The 18370-nt window shown below is 44.9% G+C and overlaps 1 protein-coding gene across 1 annotated transcript in view; it reads left to right on the top strand.

The window, feature by feature from the left end:
• The first annotated feature begins 17993 nt into the window (after positions 1 to 17993).
• The window catches only part of B4GALT6 (beta-1,4-galactosyltransferase 6), a 118417-nt gene continuing 118040 nt past the window's right edge, over positions 17994 to 18370 (top strand). The window contains exon 1 of the mRNA XM_077492612.1: positions 17994 to 18296. Coding sequence (XP_077348738.1) covers positions 18179 to 18296 — 118 coding nt within the window. The 5' untranslated portion in view covers positions 17994 to 18178. The remainder of the gene's footprint in view (positions 18297 to 18370) is intronic.

Below are 18370 nucleotides of genomic sequence, written 5' to 3'. Positions count from 1 at the left end.
CAAATACCGTACTGGTGACCCCACAGTAGGGATAAAACACTTCCAAAGGGAATTGAAAAAATAAAACACGTGGCCATTCACTAAAATTAGAAGAAAAGCAGTTTAACCTGAAACTGCATAGAGGGTTCTTTACTGTAAGAGCGGTAAGAATGTGGAATTCTTTTCCACAGCCGGTGGTCTCAGCAGGGAGCATAAATAGTTTTCAAAAAACTATTAGATAAGCACCTGAATGACCACAACATACAGGGATATACAATGTAATACTGACATAAAATCACACACATAGGTTGGACTTTTTTAATCTCACCTACTATGTAACTATGTCATTCTCATCTACAAAAGTATTTTTCCTTATTTGTCACAATGTTTTGTTTTTTAAGCCCATCCCCGGAGAAAGGAAAATTCCTCTGTTGTGGTGGGGCTTCCCCTGCACTACAAAGGTTAAATGGTTGTTTAAGTCTAGAGGGTCATAAAAAGTAGGGAACCACCAATACAGAGCATTTTACTCGTAAAAATGCTCTCAATACCGATTTCTTGTGGTGGGATTTGGGTCAATACAAAATGAATGGGCGCAAATCGAACTGCAGAGAATCACATGCAATTTGAACAAGAATGCCAGGCGATTTGGACAGCAACGGCACCACATTCCTGTTCAAATCGCTTGTGATTTTCCCCACCGTTACTGTGTGTGTGTGTATGTGTGTGTGTGGAAAGGGAAACACCATCTAGTGGGCAGTTTATTAAAAATGTATTAACTCACAATCTGCATAGTGTCCCGGTCTTGCCAGTGAGAGCAAATCACAGCCGCTGGAGGTGCTTCCAGGGCTGGAAGAGATGTAAAGAAGGTCCGCACCCAAGCTGACATCACTCCCACCCTATACCTACATGGGTCCCAGAACTTCTCCTCCAGAAATGTACTAAGGGCCAGTTCACACCACACCACATCTGTGCATTTTCAACCGGTGCCTTTTTTTTTTTAAAGGGTCCGGGTCTGTTTTGTCCGCAGCAGGTGCCTTTTTGGCTCATTAAGGCTACTTTCACACCGAGGGGCTTTACGGGTGCTACAGCTCTAAAAATAGCGCCTGTGTAGCACCTGTAAAGAGCCTCTCCTGTGTCCCCAGTGTGAAAGCCCGAGGGCTTTCACACTGGAGTGGTGCGCTTACAGGACTGTCAAAAAATTCTTGCAAGCCACATCTTTGCAGCACTGTAGAAGTGGTGTATTCACTGCTCCTAAAGTGCCCCTTCCCATTGAAAACAATGGGGCAGCACCGCAAATGCCCCAACAAAGCGCGGCTGCAGCGGTGCTTTGCAGATGGTTTTAACCCCCACTAGTGGCCGAATAGTGCTGCTAAAACAACGGTAAAGCAGCGCTAAAAATAGCACCGCTTTACCGCCGGCGCCCGCCCGCACCAGTGTGAAAGTAACCGAAAACTTTAATAGAAACATAGCGGAAATGCATCAAAAAGGCAGTGCTTTTGTGGTTTCTCCCAAAAATGCATTAACCACTTAAAGACCGTCTTCCTTACATATACTGCATCAAGGCGGCTCCATTGCACAAAATCACATACCTGTACGGGATTTTGTTCAGTAGCCACTGGGGACCATGCGTTCTGCTGGGGCCAGGATCACATGCAAACTGGTCACATGGGGGAGCCATACAGCAGGCCCACCCCGCAATCGCTTCCCACAGAGACAGAACAGCGGTCTACCGATGTAAACAAGCAGACCGCCTTGCTCTCAGGCATGGACATTGATCTAGTGATCCCGCTACTGAGGAACACGGATCAAACCATGCAGTGAGCCCCATCCCCCACACAGTAAGAAAGCACAATTAGGGCCCATCCCCCACACAGTAAGAAACCACCCCCATCAAATCATTCTCTGCAGCTATTACCTTTTGTACCACCACCCCCTCCCTTTAGAATGTAAGCTCTATGAGCAGGGCCCTCCTGTACCTTTTGCATTGAACTGTACTGTAATTGTGTTGTCCCCTTATACATTGTAAAGAGCTGCGTAAACTGTTGGCACTATATAAATCGTGTATAATAATAATAATAATAATTAGGGAACACCCCTGATATTAACCCCTTCCCTGCCAGTGTCATTAAAGTGGTGTTGCCACCAAAAAATAAAAAAAATGTTAAAAATTCTTAAAAAAAATAAATAAATAATAATAATAATAATTGGGAAAAAAAATTTTTTACTCACCTCTAAATACCTGTTGCTAGGGGCTCCCTCGTAGTCTGCCTTCTTCCTTGCCGAGGCTGGTGACATCACTTCCCCTCGCGCCACACAGTCACCTGGGTCCTGTCACGTGTCCCAGGTGACTGCGCAGCGTATCACGGCGCCCTGCACCACTCGCGCATGCGCAATGGGTGCCCGGCTGTGAAGTCACAGCCGGGTGCCCACAGTACAAATGACGGTGCCACAAGCGGAGCGGGGAACGAGGGGGGGCTTCGTTCCCCCGCATCGCTGGACCCTGGGACAGGTAAGTGTCCGATTATTAAAAGTCAGCAGCTGCAGTATTTGTAGCTGCTGACTTTTAATTTTTTTTTTTTTTTTTTTAGGGGGTACCCCACTTTAAGTACAGTAATAGTACATATTTTCAGTACTGATCACTGTAATAATGTCACTGGTTCCCAAAAAAGCATCAAAAGTGTCAGCTGGGTGTCCGATCTGTCTGTGGCAAAGTCGCAGTCCTGCTAAAAATTGCTGATCATTTTTTTAAAGCATAAGATCAAAAAAAGTTATTTTTAAATCCTTATTTCTATTACAAGGGATGTTTACATTCCTTGCAATAGGAATAAAAGTGATAAAAAATAAATAAATAAAGCGACAGTGTAAAAAGAAAAAGTTAAATAATAAAAAAAAAATTTAATTTAAAGCGCCCCTATCCCTCTGTGCTCATGCGCAGAAGAGACTGCATATCTAAATGGTGTTTGCACCACACAAAAGGTATCACCGTAGACATTCAAGCAGAAGTATTAATTCCAGCGCTCGGCCTTATCTCTGTAACTCTAAACAGATAACCTGTAAAGGCGTTTAAAACGTCACCTATGGAGATTTATAAGTACCGCAGTTTGTCACCATTCCACAAACGTGTGAAATTTTAAAGCATGACGTTAGGTATCTATATACTTGGCATAACATCATCTTTCACATTTTACAAAAAAATTGGGGTATATATTGTGTTTTATTTATTTTTTATTCATTAACTGCTTCCCACCCAATCCTGATGTGCCTGCGTCCCCCGGAGACAGGGCAACACCACTCGGCAGGAGGGCTCTGTGGTTGGCCCTCCTCATCACATGATGGCTGTGTTCAATCATAGCCATCATGTAATGCAAACACAGCCGTTGTAAAGGTGATCGGCTCTGCTTCTCCTCACACAGAGTCTGCAAGTGAGGAATGGGACAGTGGATCTGTGCTGCAAGCTGGGGATCAGTGTGTATGAGCTGTTTATTTTTTACACACTGATCACCCAGCTAGTGTCCCCAACATAGTGAAAAACCTCTGTCCCACTGAACATCTGCCACAACTGTCCCACTGAATTTCTGTCCATCTGGTGCACCTTTGTCCGTGGTCATCTGCCACATCTGTCCGTGATCTGTCACTTCTGTTCGTGATCATCTGCCACATCTGTTTGTGATCACCTTCCACATCTAAATCCATTGTCCTGGTGCTCCCAGGCCTTCAAAAATGTGATAGGTACTCAGGAAACTAAATGTGTAAATGTATGCCTTTAGAATGCTTGATGGCGCTACTTGGATGTTGGGCCTCTGTATGTGGCCAGGCTGTGTAAAAGTCTCACACATGTGGTATCACATGTGGTATCACATGTGGTATCACCATACTCAGGAGGAGTAGCAGAATGTATTTTTTTTTTGTTTTTCAAAAAAGTTTATTAAAGCGATAAATAGAAAACAGCGTCAGCAAAAAGGATCAGATGACATATACATCATAAGCAGTTGGATGACAAGATTATAATAAAATGGTAAACAGACCATAGGACTCTACGGACCATACAAAGAATATAAACATTGGTATAGATCTTACATCCAACAAAAGACTGCAAGAAAGGGAAAGCTAAAATATTCAATGTCCCGACCTTCATATTTGTAATGTATAATAATAGACAATACTAAGAAAGAAAGGAGAAAAGTTTAGAAAGAAAAAAAAAATAAAAAAAAATTCAGATAGCCAAGAGAAAAAACCCAAGGTGTGATCATTTTTGTAATCGGAATAGGAACCATGGGTTCCACTTTAGGTCATATATATGAGTCGTGTCCTGCAGAGTATGGAAAATCTTTTCAGTCAGCATTACTTGATCAATGCGTGAGAGAACCTGAGATAAAGGGATCGACGGGGACTTCCAATGTAATGCTATAGTCCATAGCATAGAGACACAGATGGAATGAACGAGCCTTACTAGGGGTTTAGGGGTGTTAGGCGGGGTTTGGAAGAGAAGACAGTGGTGGTAAGTAAGGGACAACGCACGACCAGCGAGCTTGTCCATCATTCTCAAAACCTCTTGCCAAACTGGACGAATCAACTCACAGTCCCAAAAAATGTGAACAAAGGTGCCCAGGTGATTGCAACCTCTAAAACAGCTGGGGGATGTATGAACATAAATCTTGTGCAAACGTACCGGAGTGTAGTACCATCTGGTAATTACTTTAATAGCCGTTTCCCTAATTGTTAAGGATCTGGTGCATTTACACATGTTGTCCCATCTCTCTTCCCAGTCTGCAACACCGGCCCCCAGTGCAAGCTCCCGTTCCCATTGTGATCTATAATTCAGAGTCTGGACAACTGTAAGTCCCTCAAGAGCTTTGTAGATCAGGGAAATCAGGCCTTTTTGGCGTGGGAAGTTAAAACATAAATCCTCAAAGATGGTGAGCTGGACTGGGGACCGGAGTCTGTAGTGGGAGAGAAAGAAGTGACGGATTTGCAGGTATCTAAAAAGTTCCCCATCGGGGAGTTGGTGCTGGGTCTGTAATACCGAGAAAGGAGTGAAATCAGAACCCGTCACGAAGTCCTTTAACTGAGTAAGGCCGCGTACACACGGGCGGATTGTCTGGCCAACTAAGTTCGTCAGACAATCCGACAGACAGTCCGTTCAAAATTTGCATGAACGGACTTGACCACACACGATAAGCAGACAGTCCGCTGAAAGCGTGCGTGATGACGTGTACAGCACGTACGACGGGACTAGAAAAACAACGTCCTATACACTGCAATGCAACCTTCGGCCGTGTAAATCCTTTCTGAGCATGCGCCATACTTAGTCCTTCCAACTTGCCTACACACGAGCGGACTGTCTGCTGAAACCAAGTTTGGACGGACAAAAACAAGTTTGAACGGACTGTCTGACGGAAATTCCGTAAGACTTTGTTCGTCAGATTGTCCGCTGAAAAAGTCCGCTGAAGCCCACACACGAGCGGATTGTCCGCTGAAACACGGTTCAGCGGACTAAGTTGGACAGACAATCCGCCCGTGTGTACGCGGCCTAAGTTTGCATTGAACCCATAATCTGAAAGTCTCAGGATGGAGATAGGCTGGGGGGGAAACTAGGATCGCCCAGGTAAGAGGCGCCCATAGAGCTCTCCGAAGTGAGGTTGTATTTGTGTTTGTAGTGGTGCCATAGTAGTAGACTGTCCGCAACTATAATATTAAGTGTGCATAAGGTTGAGTGAGGTCGATGTGTTGACCACATAAGGCCAGGGAGATAAAAGGGTGTTATCGAATCACTCTCAAATCGTACCCAAGGAACTCTTGAGTTAGGGATCGACCACTGTGCTTGTTGCATAAATCTGCAGGTAAGATAATACAACCAAATTTGAGGAACCCCTAGGCCTCCACTTCTCATAGAGCTGTATAGGACTCCCTTGGCAAACCTAGGCGACCTATTACTCCAAATAAATCTGTTAAAATGGGACTGGAGGTTGAGGAGAAAAGATTTAGAAAGCTTGACTGGTAGGGAGCGAAACAAATATAACAGCCTGGGAAGGATGACCATTTTGAGCGCCGTGATTCTCCCTATAAAGGGAATATGTAAAGAAAGCCAGCTCTTAATAGTATTTTTAAGTTTTCTAATGAATGGGGGGTAATTAACCCCAAAGAGATCGCGAAAATTTCCGGGCAGTCCTACTCCCAAGTAGGGTATGTGGGAAGTGGCCCACGTAAAGGAGTAGTTTTGTTTAATAAGGGCTAAATCAGTGGAAGCAAAACCTATAGGAAGGGCAACAGATTTGGAGACATTAATGGAGAGACCAGAGACCTTCGCGAAACTTGACAGTGTCAGAAAAAGGTTGGGGAGTGAAACATGGGGATTGGTTATGAACATCAAAACATCATCTGCATACATGCAAAATTTGTACATTTCTTTACCCTTAGTGTAACCAGTAATATCAGGATTGTCTCAAAAGGGCAATCGCGAGGGGTTCCAGGGCTAAAGCAAAAATTAAAGGGGAAAGGGGACACCCTTGTCTAGTGCCTCTACCTATTGGGAAGAACTCGGAGCAACAGCCAGGTAGCTTAATACGGGTCATAGGGTTATCGTAAAGGGCTTTGAAACCTACTAGGAATTTCCCCTGAAATCCCATGCGTGGCAGAAGCGTGTTGATGTAATCCCATGTAACGCTATCAAACGCCTTCTGTATGTCTAGGCTTAACAGGAGGAGCTTGCGGGAAAATAGGTTAGCGTCTTGGATGACGTCAGTCGCTAAGCGGATGTTGTCCGTGATTAAGCGGTGTGGGATAAATCCAGATTGGAAAGGGGATATCAAGGAGGGGATAAACTTTGCTAGTCTGTCAGCTAAAACTCTACTAAATATTTTTATATCATTGTTTATAACCGAGATAGGCCTAAAATTTTGGGGCAAATTATGATTCTTATTGGGTTTCGGGATTAGTGACATGTTGGCTAACAACATTTCCTCCGGGAAGCTATTGCCAAGTAGGATACAGTCATAAATGTTTGAAACGAGCCTATAACCGTGTAAAACCTAAAACTAGAACTTCACTTATTTTCTCTACCCGACGTTCCAGTACAAATGATTCAGTTAGAATTATTACTCGCTATTCCAATCAGCATCGTAAGTTTAAGGAAATTCTACACAAGTTTTGGCCACTCCTTCTAGCTGACCCTACTACCAAGAAATATATTAAAAATTTTCCCGAAGTTACCTTTAAAAGAGTTCCCTCTCTCAAAGATAAACTAGTGCATAGTCACTTTGAACAACCAAAGTTGGATACTAGAAAAGTAATCAATGGCACTTTTCCATGTGGCCATTGTGACGTTTGTTGTTATGTTAACTCACATACCAAACCTAAACTGCCAAATGGCAAATGGCACTCCATTAAACATCGAGTCACATGTCAAACACAGGGCGTTATATATCTTGCCCGGTGCCTTTGTGGCGGATTTTATGTAGGTAAAACAAAGCGACAATTTTGTATTCGAATCAAGGACCACATCAAACCCATTATTAAAAAGAAAATGGAGACGGCCATCAGTCGGCACGTTGGCCTCTTCCATGCTTTCAATCCCAAATTTATCACCTTTTCCGCACTTTAACACATCCCCCTTGATGTGAGAGGGGGCAGTGTGGATAATATCTTACTTCAACATGAAGCTGAATGGATTTTTAATTTAAGGGCTACAACTTCACCTGGCTTTAATGAAAACTTAAGCTTTATTTTTTTTTGTTTTTTTTTTTTCTTCCCCCCCCCCCCCCTCCTTTTAATTTTATTTTTTTTTTTATTTGAAAATTGGTTTGTATTGATTTGTTTGTTAATAACGAGTATAAGAATACATTATGTATATGTTTATATGTTTATGATATTATTATGTTTATGATATTATTATGTGCAGCTTTTTAGAGAAATAATTTTTTGCCTTCCCCCCCCTTTTTTTTTTTTGATTCCCCACCCGAATGGTCCACCTCCTCGGTTTCCCCATCAGTGCTGTTCGCACGGACGCCCGGGGGCATAGGCGCCTTGTGTGCCACTGCCCCTCTCTAGCGCTGCGACGCTCCCCTTACATCGGTCGGAAGGATTGGCCATTTTTTGCCATCCTGTTCCGACCCTCTTTTTCCATCGTTTTTGCCTCTACGCCTGACTGGGCGGTCGGATTGGTGGCCACGTTCGTCTATGCCGTCGCCCTTTACGAAGGCATCGTTCGTTCCCCTCTTTCCCCCGCCCACATGCTTGAGGCATTATGGGACTTGTAGGCTTACTTAGTCTTGTCCCATTGGTGAGCATGCGCAATAGCGCTCCTTTTGTCCGCATCAGGCCGACTACGCCAGACGCCGGCTTGATGGCGGGGCATATAAAAAGCCTTCGTAATACCGTCATTCCTTTGCGGGTCGCAGCCAAGGGTGACGCTTGATCCTCCAGACTTTGTACTTCTTGGTAAGCTTACTGTTATATCTTTCTATATTTACTTTAATCGATCGTTTTTTTCATTTGCAAACGTTCACTTTTCTTTCTGATTGTTTTTCAACCCTTTAGACCTGGGCTACTGTCCATGTTTCTTTTTGTATGTCTGCATTGACTCCCTGGCTTGGAATTCTATGCTTTGGGATGCTAATGTGTAATTCTTAGTGTATGTCTATATGCTTCAGTGTTTGTGTTTTTATAACACTCAGTTTGTGATGTACACACCATCCTTTTGAGATATACTTTCTTATCTATCCCAACCTTTCTAATCTTCGTTTCGTTTTTTCTTTGATTGGCCACCCAGCTGGCACTTCTGTGCAGGTGTGTCTCCCTGAGTGCTCAAAAAGATTTTTTTCAAAATACAAGCGTCCCCATTTCTTACAACTATCCAACCTATGTAAGTAATACATTTGAAATTAAAATATATCTGTGTACTACCTTTCTCAATTTCTATACTTTAGATGGTTTTTCACCCCTAAAAGGCTGTTTTATTTTAGCAACCTTAAAATTAAGTCATGTATTAAAGAACTTTAAATTATCCCAAAATTTCAAATTTCGCTTTTTACTACATATCTTTTTGTTATCAGTTTCCTTGGGTTGGCTTTTTAGCCCCCTGCGATTCAGCACTGCTGCAGTTAACCCCCGAGGTGGACAATTCCCCTATTTTACCATCAACGTAGTGGTTGAAGGTGGGTTTGATGTGTGTTTGTGTGTGTGTTTTATTTATTTTTTTCCTCTCTGCACTTATGAATTCTGTGATATATTCTATTACTATTTTTGTATTTTTGGTCTAGATTTTGTTTAAACATTCACACATCCCCTGAAGAAGCAATCCAATGCGAAACATGTCGGGACTATGTGTGCTTGACGAGAACAACCACTGTATTGCATTACTCTGTATCTTTTAAGCATATATTGCTACTGATTTTAACTTCAAACTTAATAAATTTTTGTACTACAAATTTTGTACTTTAATTGTACTTTGTTAACCAGCACCGCGAAAATCCCTAACTTCCCTTCCTGTCCTTTGATTTATATTGCCAAGTAGGATTGAGTTAAAGAGGTGTACCATTCTAGGGGCCAGGATCATGGAGTATTTTTTGTAATATAGGGCCGAAAAGCCATCAGGGCCTGGGGCAGAACCTGTTTTCAGTGATTTGATGACCCCTAAGAGTTCCGGAGTTGTGATAGGGGCGTTGAGTTCGTCTAGTTGTGAGGTGGAAAGAGTCGGGACGGGGATGTCATGAAGCCATGATAAGTCTTTAGGGGAGGGGAGAGTGTGGGGGGACTCTAAGAGTTTGGTATAAAATTGCTCGAAGATTTTGAGTACCTCCTTGGGATGCGAGGATACTAATCCGTCCTTATTAGACAACCGGTATAAATGAGGGGGGCGAATCGAGTTTGACAATCTTCTAGCAAACATAGTTGATGCTGAGTTATTAAATAGTAAATAGCGGGCTTTAGTCCAACGGAGTATCTTTTCAACCTTGGATGACAAAAGGGAGTCTAGTTCTAAGCGCTTTTGTTCAATGGATTGCCTGGTGGAATCTAAGTGTAGTAGAGACGTATTTTTATATAAATGATCTAGTTCCCTGGTTAACTCCACTATTCTAAGTCTATTAGACTTGTTACGGGCAGCGGAAATACTAATAATTTTCCCTCTGATGACAGCTTTATGCGCCGTCCAGAGAAGTGAGGGCTGGATATCTGGGTGGGCGTTAAGAGAAAAATAGTCCTCCAGAGATTGAGCTAATTGGGAATCTACCGCTGGGTCAGAGAGAATGGATTCATTTAATCTCCAGGAGTGGGGTGTAGGGGCAAGCCTAATAAACCCTGTAGTGAAAGATGTAACCTGATGGTCTGACCATACACAGGGGTGGATGGAGGCATCTAAAGAATTGGCAAGTACGATTGGGGATGTGTATATGTAATCTAATCTCGCATAACTGTTATGAGGATGGGAGAAAAATGTGAATTCCCTGCAACCCACGTTATGTGCCCTCCAGGTGTCAGTGAGTTGAAGATCCTGTAAGCCACTAGTGAGAGATTTTGGGAACGCTCTAGATGCAACCGTAGTCGACGAGCGGTCTAGAGTGGCGTTAGCTACTGAGTTAAAATCTCCACCTATGATCATATGGGGGGAGTGGTATTGTGCTAATTTCTCAAAAAATGACCTAAAAAAGGCTGCTGAGCCGTCATTGGGTGCGTAAACACTAGCAATAGTAAGTTCCCTGTTGTGGACAATCCCTTTCACAATCATATAACGACTTTCAGGATCCCTGAACATTTGCTTAACCTCCATCGGGAGGGATGAGTGGAGGAGTATGGCGGCACCCCTGGTCTTGGACGAGTGGAATGAGTAAAAGGCTTGAGGGAAATCTTTATGGAAAAATTTGGGATGGGAAGAGCGGGAGAAATGTGTTTCTTGGAGAAGAAGGATTTTAGCTCAAAGTTGTTTATAAAAGGTAAAGGCTTTACGCCGTTTGGAAGGGGAGTTAAATCCTTTAACGTTGTGTGAAATACATGTTATTGCCATGGCATATGAGGTAACGCGTAGATAGTTGGGGAATCAGATCTGATGGAGGGAGGGGGGAAAGGGAATAACAATTGAACACTCGTCCACCAAATCCAAGAACGTCAGGGGAGTCCCCACTGCATCCTCCAAAGTCCACAGGAGTAGGGTACCAAGCAGTAACACTGAGGGTATGATTAGATCACCGAACCGGAACATAAAAAGAACATATGCTGTAGAAGAATCGTAGGATTTGAAAAATGATCGACCTATATAAGAGAGAACCAAAAAACATAGAAAAATAAAACTAACATTTGAAAAAACAATCCCAGCCTCTAACATAGACTTGGGGAACAACATTAATGACAGATGTGGTAGCCTGTGGGAGAGAGTTCCCACTCCGGAGAGAAAGTCATACACCGAGACAACTAGGTCTCGTGCCCAGTAGGGTTGCGCAATGGTAGGGATCACCCACCAGAGAAGCAACCAACCACTGGGAGGGGAGCCATGACACAGCTCCTAGGGACATGTAGAATCCCAGAGGAGTGGACAGAAAACATTAGAAAAAATATGTTTTTCCTTTCCCTTTCTTCCCCTTCCCCCAAAAAAAAGGGAAGAAGAAGAAAAGAAAAAAAGAGTATCTCTTGAGAAAAAAAAAAACATAGCGTGATTGTCCTCTGGGAGTCAATGTTAACCGCATACAGAACCTCAAGATGGGCCGGAGTAAGGTACCATTAAAGAGGGCTATCTTCCACCCGGTCTCCAACATCATACCGGATCCTCCGTCTGTCCCTCCTGGTAGGGGGTGTTTGCCATATAGGTGTAGCTCTGGGAGTGGAGGGTAGCCTGCGAATCGCAGAGGCATCCAACAGGCCAAGCTTTACCAGGATCTCTTGACCTTCCAGGACGGTGGTGGCGGAGTACGTTGTGCCATTATGGGGGATCACCAGGCGAAACGGGAATCCCCACCGGTATCTGATACGGGCTGTTTGCAAAACAGTGGTGATCTCCTTCAGGCTCCTTCTCCTCTCCAAAGTCGCCGGGGCAATATCAGGGAAAATCTGGATAAAGTGGTCATCAAGGGTTATCCTCTGCTTGTTGCGGGCTGCTCTCAATATTTCTTCCTTAACGAGAAAGTCCTTCATGCAAAGGATGACATCCCTAGGGGGTTTGTCTTCTGGGGGCTTGGGGCGAAGAGCCCTATGAATACGATCACATTTAAACATGTTGGAATCATGGTCAGGGAGAAGGGATTTAAACAATCTAATCACCACAGGAATGAGCTCAGACTCAGACTCAGGAATTCCACGGAGGCGCAGATTATTGCGCCTGTTTCTGTTGTAGAGGTCTTCGATCTGAGTCTGCATCAACTTGACTGCAGAGGATAGTGCTTCATGTTCTCTGCTAAGGTCATTATGAGCAATAGCCAACTCATCATGCTTAGTCTCTAACCTCTCTGTTCTGGCTCCCAGGACAGAGATTTCCTGTGATAGGGCATGTGAAGTTTTGTGCAGTTCCGATTGGAATTTAGATGCCAACCTGTTGTACATGGTTTCTAGACTTTCCTCTAGATCCGCTTTAGAGAGGGAGCCAGGGTACTCACTGTTAGATGAAGGAGCCAGTGAGGATGGACACGGCGGACGTGGAGAGGTGGCGGGACCCGGGGAGAGGCCTCTCCTGTCGGCGCCATCTTGCGCCATGCCGGACTGTTCCTGTGAGCGGAGAAGATACTGCGTGAGGGTCTTTTGAGCAATGCCCCGTGCTTTTTTTTTCTTCGCCGGCATGCACCAAGGTTCCGCGGGTTGAGGGGTGATAAAAAAAAAGCGAATCGCTGTGTTTATGGCCCTCGGGGATAAGCAGAAGTCCCGGACGGAGCGGAGCTAAGAACTCAAACGTCCATCTTGCTCAGAGCCGCGCATGCGCCCCTAGCAGAATGTATTTTGGGGGGTAATTTTTGCTATGTACATGCTATGTGTTAGAAATATCTTATAAATTGACAACTTTGTGTAAAAAAAAAAATAAATATCATTTTCTTTCCACATTTTCCAAAAACTGGTGAAAAAAAATGACTCATTATGGCTCCTAGAATATATTCATACTATATATATGAATATGTGCATATATATATATATATATATATATATATATATATATATACACACACACACACACACACACACACACACACACACATACATATATATATATATTCAATATATTGGGGTGTTTTCTTTCCAAAACGGGGTAATTTTTTTGGGCATTTCTATTGTCCTGGTGCTCCAGGACCTTCATAAATGTGATAGGTAGTCAGGAAATGAAATGTGTATGCTCCTACAACGCTTAATGGCGCTCCCTGCATGTTGGGCCTCTGTATGTGAAGGCTGTGAAAATGTCTCACACATATGGTATCCCCATACACAGGAGGAGTAGCTGAAAATGTATTTTTGGGTGTAATTGTAAGTTTACCTATGCCATGTGTGAAAAATAACTTGTTAACATGAGAATTTTGAGGAAGAAAAGAATTCTTCATTTTCCATACAATTGTTGTCAAAAAAAATTGTAACTTCAGAGAACTCACTATGTCTCTTACTAAATACCTTGGACTGCCACGTTTACAAAAAAGGGGTCATTTGGGGGGGTATTTGTACTGTACTGACATTTTAGGGCCTCAACAAATGAGATAGGGCATCAGTATATCAGAATTGATCAATTTTCAATGATACGTAGCATATCTTGTAGACACTATAACTTTCGCACAAACTAATTATTATACAGTTATCAGGATTTTTTTTTACCTTAAGACATGTAGCAGAATACAGTCTGGCCTAAATTTAGGATGAAATTTGATTTCATTGAATTGCTTTTAAAACAGAAAATTTGTTTTGTTTTTTCAAAAAAATTAGCTTATATTGCAAAAAATAAAAACCCCAGCAGTGAATGAATATCACCAAAAGAAATCTCTATAAGGCTGGATTCACACCTACGCATTTTTAGTGCTTTTTGCATTTTGCAGATTTGCATTAGTCAATTTAACATGGTTTCCTATGGAACATGTTCTGTAGTGCAAATCTGAAAAATGCAAAAAGCACAAAAAAAGCATAAGTGTGAATCCAGCCTTAGTGTGAACAAAATGATAAAACGGTCATTTGGATACAGTGTAGCATGACTGAGTAATTGTCATTCAAGGTGTGACAGAGCTGAAAGCTAAAAACTGGTCTGGGAAGAAAGGGGGAGAAAGTGCCTGGTATTGAGGTGGTTAAAAAAAAAAAAATTCCAAACTGCGTTTGAAAAACTACTGTGCAAATACCGTGTGACATAAAAAATGGCAACAACTGCCATTTTCTTCCCTAGGATCTCTGCTAAAAAATATATGTGTAATGTTTGGGGGTTCAAAGTAATTTTCTAAAACAAAATACTGATTTAAGTGTCAGAAAAAGGCTGGGCAGCAGTTGGTTAAAGTCGCAGCGACTTTGAGATGGTTCCTGCACTACTCTGATGAGACTTTCATGCCAGAGAGTACAAAGTCCCATGTAAGTCGCACTCGGAATCGCACTAATGTGAACCGTGAGGGATAGTGGGATAGGAAAGGCAGGGATTGTTCATTTATATGTAGTGCCTGCTTCCATTGGATGATCCCCGCCATCTACATTGTGATGGATCCGACTGTGACAATGACAGGTACTCTTCATTCCATCATGACTAGTGCTGACCTTTCCTTGGTAACACTGCACATGACTGCTGAGGAATGTACAGATCACACGGTTCACCCAGACATCACAACACAATGGACTGCACCTCACCCTTAGTGACAGTTATTCCAATACACAGACTGGAACTTCCCAACCCCACCTGTCTGACGTCACTGCACACCAATCACAGCCCTGGCCATATACAGCACGTGGGCTCTGCAAACCTATCAGGTGCTGGCATTTCTATCTAGTGGCCGTAACCCTTCCCATCCCGGTGTCCAGCTGTAGCGACATAAAAGAAAAGTGGATCGGAGAAGCCCCCCCCACTACGATACCCAAGGGTTAAACTAGGCTAGCTATCCAACCTTGTCCCAGCGACCTATCCAGGCTGGGCAGCGATATCAAGTCCCACCAATCAGGGTGGAGCATGGCGGGTTTCTCTGATTTGATAGGCTGGCAGAAAGGCGCTGGCTCCTGCGAAGGTAGCTGTCAGCCTGAGCTCCGCCCCTCAGTAGCAGTGACCCCGCCCTCACCAGTAAGGACCAAGGCATCCCCGGGAGACATCCGCCTCCTAGGGAACTGATTGCATCCGCGTCTCCTGAGTCCCGCCCCCTCTCCTTACTAGACAGCCTGAGCCTACTGCTTTCTAGAGCACCCCGAGCCTGCACGACTCGTCTCTCCCTTTCTCTATATATATCTATAGTCAGCACAGGCCATCTGAGTGTCCATCTGCAGAGAGTATGTGCGGGGCTGTATTACAATACAAATAGTGAGTCATTGGAGCTGGTCACACGTTACAGCCTTCGGAGCATGTCTCATCAACCGAGAAACAGGCTTGTGAAATAAAGATTGTCAGCCCGGCTTTCAGCAAATATCTGTCAGTATTAATGGGGTGCAAGGTGGGGATCACTGTCTCCTGTGTCCATGGGTGGGGATCACTGCCCCCTGTGTCCATGCGTGGGGATCACTGCCCCCTGTGTCCATGGGTGGGGTGTAAGGTGGGGATCACTGCCCTCTGTGTGTCCATGAATGGGGTGTAGATCAGTGTCCCCCTGTTATCTATGAATGGGGTGTAGATCAGTGTCCCCCCTGTTATCCATGGATGGGGTGTAGATCAGTGTCCCGTTATCTATGAATGGGGTGTAGATCAGTGTCCCCGTTATCCATGAATGGGGTGTAGATCAGTGTCCCCCTGTTGTCCATGGATGGGGTGTAGATCAGTGTCCCCCTGTTGTCCATGGATGGGGTGTAGATCAGTGTCCCATTGTTATCCATGAATGGGGTGTAGATCAGTGTCCCCCTGTTGTCCATGGATGGGGTGTAGATTAGTGTCCCCCTGTTGTCCATGGATGGGGTGTAGATCAGTATCCCATTGTTATCCATGAATGGGGTGTAGATCAGTGTCCCCGTGTTGTCCATGGATGGGGTGTAGATCAGTGTCCCACTGTTGTCTATGGATGGGGTGTAGATCAGTGTCCCACTGTTATCCATGGATGGGGTGTAGATCAGTGTCTGCCTGTTGTCCATGGATGGGGTGTAGATCAGTGCCCCACTGTTGTCTATGGATGGGGTGTAGATCAGTGTCCCATTGTTATCCATGAATGGGGTGTAGATTAGTGTCCCCCTGTTGTCCATGGATGGGGTGTAGAAAAGTGTCCCTTTGTTATCCATGGATGGGGTGTAGATCAGTGCCCCCCTATTATCCATGAATGGGGTGTAGATCAGTGCCCCCCTGTTATCCATGGATGGGGTGTAGATCAGTGCCCCCCTGTTATCCATGGATGGGGTGTAGACAGTGGCGTAACTAGAACCTTCAGGGCCCCGATGCAAGAAACCATGAAGGGCCCCCCTGAACCCCAGCCAGGGCCCTTCCCTCCGGGTCCGGCAGTGGAACTCCAGGGTGTGGTCACAGGTATGACCTTTGTGAGCCCTGTAGTTCCACCACTGGCATCAGTAGTTTTTTTTAAATTATTTTCTTTTTAATTTTTAGGTACCCCTAGCTGCCTATGCTGCTGCCGGCCATATGTAGAGGGGGCTGCATGGGCCCCCTGCATCACAGGGCCCGGTTGCGGTCGCGACTGCTGCACCCCCTATAGTTACGCCCCTGGGTGTAGATCAGTGTCCCCTTGTTATCCATGAATGGGGTGTAGATCAGTATCCCCCTGTTATCCATGAATGGGGTGTAGATCAGTGTCCCCCTGTTGTCCATTAATGGGGTGTAGATCAGTTTCCCCCTGTTATCCATGAATGGGGTGTAGATCAGTGTCCCCTGTTATCCATGAATGGGGTGTAGATCAGTACCCCCTGTTATCCATGGATGGGGTGTAGATCAGTGTCCCCTTGTTATCCATTAATGGGGTGTAGATCAGTGTCCCCCTGTTATCCATTAATGGGGTGTAGATCAGTGTCCCCCTGTTATCCATGGATGGGGTGTAGATCAGTACCCCCTGTTATCCATGGATGGGGTGTAGATCAGTACCCCTTGTTATCCATGAATGGGGTGTAGATCAGTACCCCCTGTTATCCATAAATGGGGTGTAGATCAGTGTCCCTCTGTTATCCATGAATGGGGTGTATATCAGTGTCCCCCTGTTATCCATGAATGGGGTGTAGATCAGTGTCCCCCTGTTATCAATGAATGGGGTGTAGATCAGTGTCCCCCTGTTATCCATGAATGGGGTGTAGATCAGTGTCCCCCTGTTATCCATGGATGGGGTGTAGATCAGTGTCCCCTGTTATCCATGAATGGGGTGTAGATCAGTGTCCCCCTGTTATGCATGGATGGGGTGTAGATCAGTGTCCCCCTGTTATGCATGGATGGGGTGTAGATCAGTGTTCCCTGTTATCCATGAATGGGGTGTAGATCAGTGTCCCCGTTATCCATGGATGGGGTGTAGATCAGTGTCCCCTGTTATCCATGAATGGGGTGTAGATCAGTGTCCCCCTGTTATGCATGGATGGGGTGTAGATCAGTGTCCCCCTGTTATGCATGGATGGGGTGTAGATCAGTGTTCCCTGTTATCCATGAATGGGGTGTAGATCAGTGTCCCCTGTTATCCATGAATGGGGTGTAGATCAGTGTCCCCTGTTATCCATGAATGGGGTGTAGATCAGTGTCCCCCTGTTATCCATGGATGGGATTTAGATCAGTGTCCCCTGTTATCCATGAATGGGGTGTAGATCAGTGTCCCCCTGTTATCCATGAATGGGGTGTAGATCATATCCTGATCCCGGTAGCCTGGCCCATTCAGCATTGGCCATGGCATGCAGCATTCCTCCTGGGATACCATCACTCCTCCTTCTCCTCCCCCCCCTCTGGTGACATCACAGCCCCGCCCCTCCTCCCTGTCTCTGATTCCTGTCTCCTCCCCCCTGGGGTTGGTGGATCTGCTGTGTCCGGCGATCTCCGGCTTCTCCTGTCCCCGGTGTGCTCCTGTCTTGTCCCCTGGCTGATGTCACCCGATGGGCTTGTCCCCTAGTAGTAGATTGTCCGCTTCGGAGCTCCTCTGAGAGCCGCCTTCCGTCCCCCGGCACCATGAGGTCGATGCTCCGGAGGTTCCTGCGGGTCTCTAACCGATCCATCTTCGCCTTTATCTTCTTCTTCTCGCTCTCCTCCTCCTGCCTCTACTTCATCTATGTGGCCCCTGGCATAGGTAAGTGAGGGGCCCGCCTGGGCAATGATATGGCTTCAAAGGTGGGGGGGTCCATCACACTTCAACAGGGCCTG

Source organism: Lithobates pipiens, unplaced genomic scaffold (assembly GCF_037356315.1).
Source record: "Lithobates pipiens isolate NorthernLeopardFrog02 unplaced genomic scaffold, aLitPip1_a1.2 Scaffold_19, whole genome shotgun sequence".
In the NCBI taxonomy this organism is placed as follows: Eukaryota; Metazoa; Chordata; class Amphibia; order Anura; family Ranidae; genus Lithobates; species Lithobates pipiens.
Note: the sequence above shows the minus strand (reverse complement) of the source record. Positions and strands in the feature narration are given on the sequence as shown.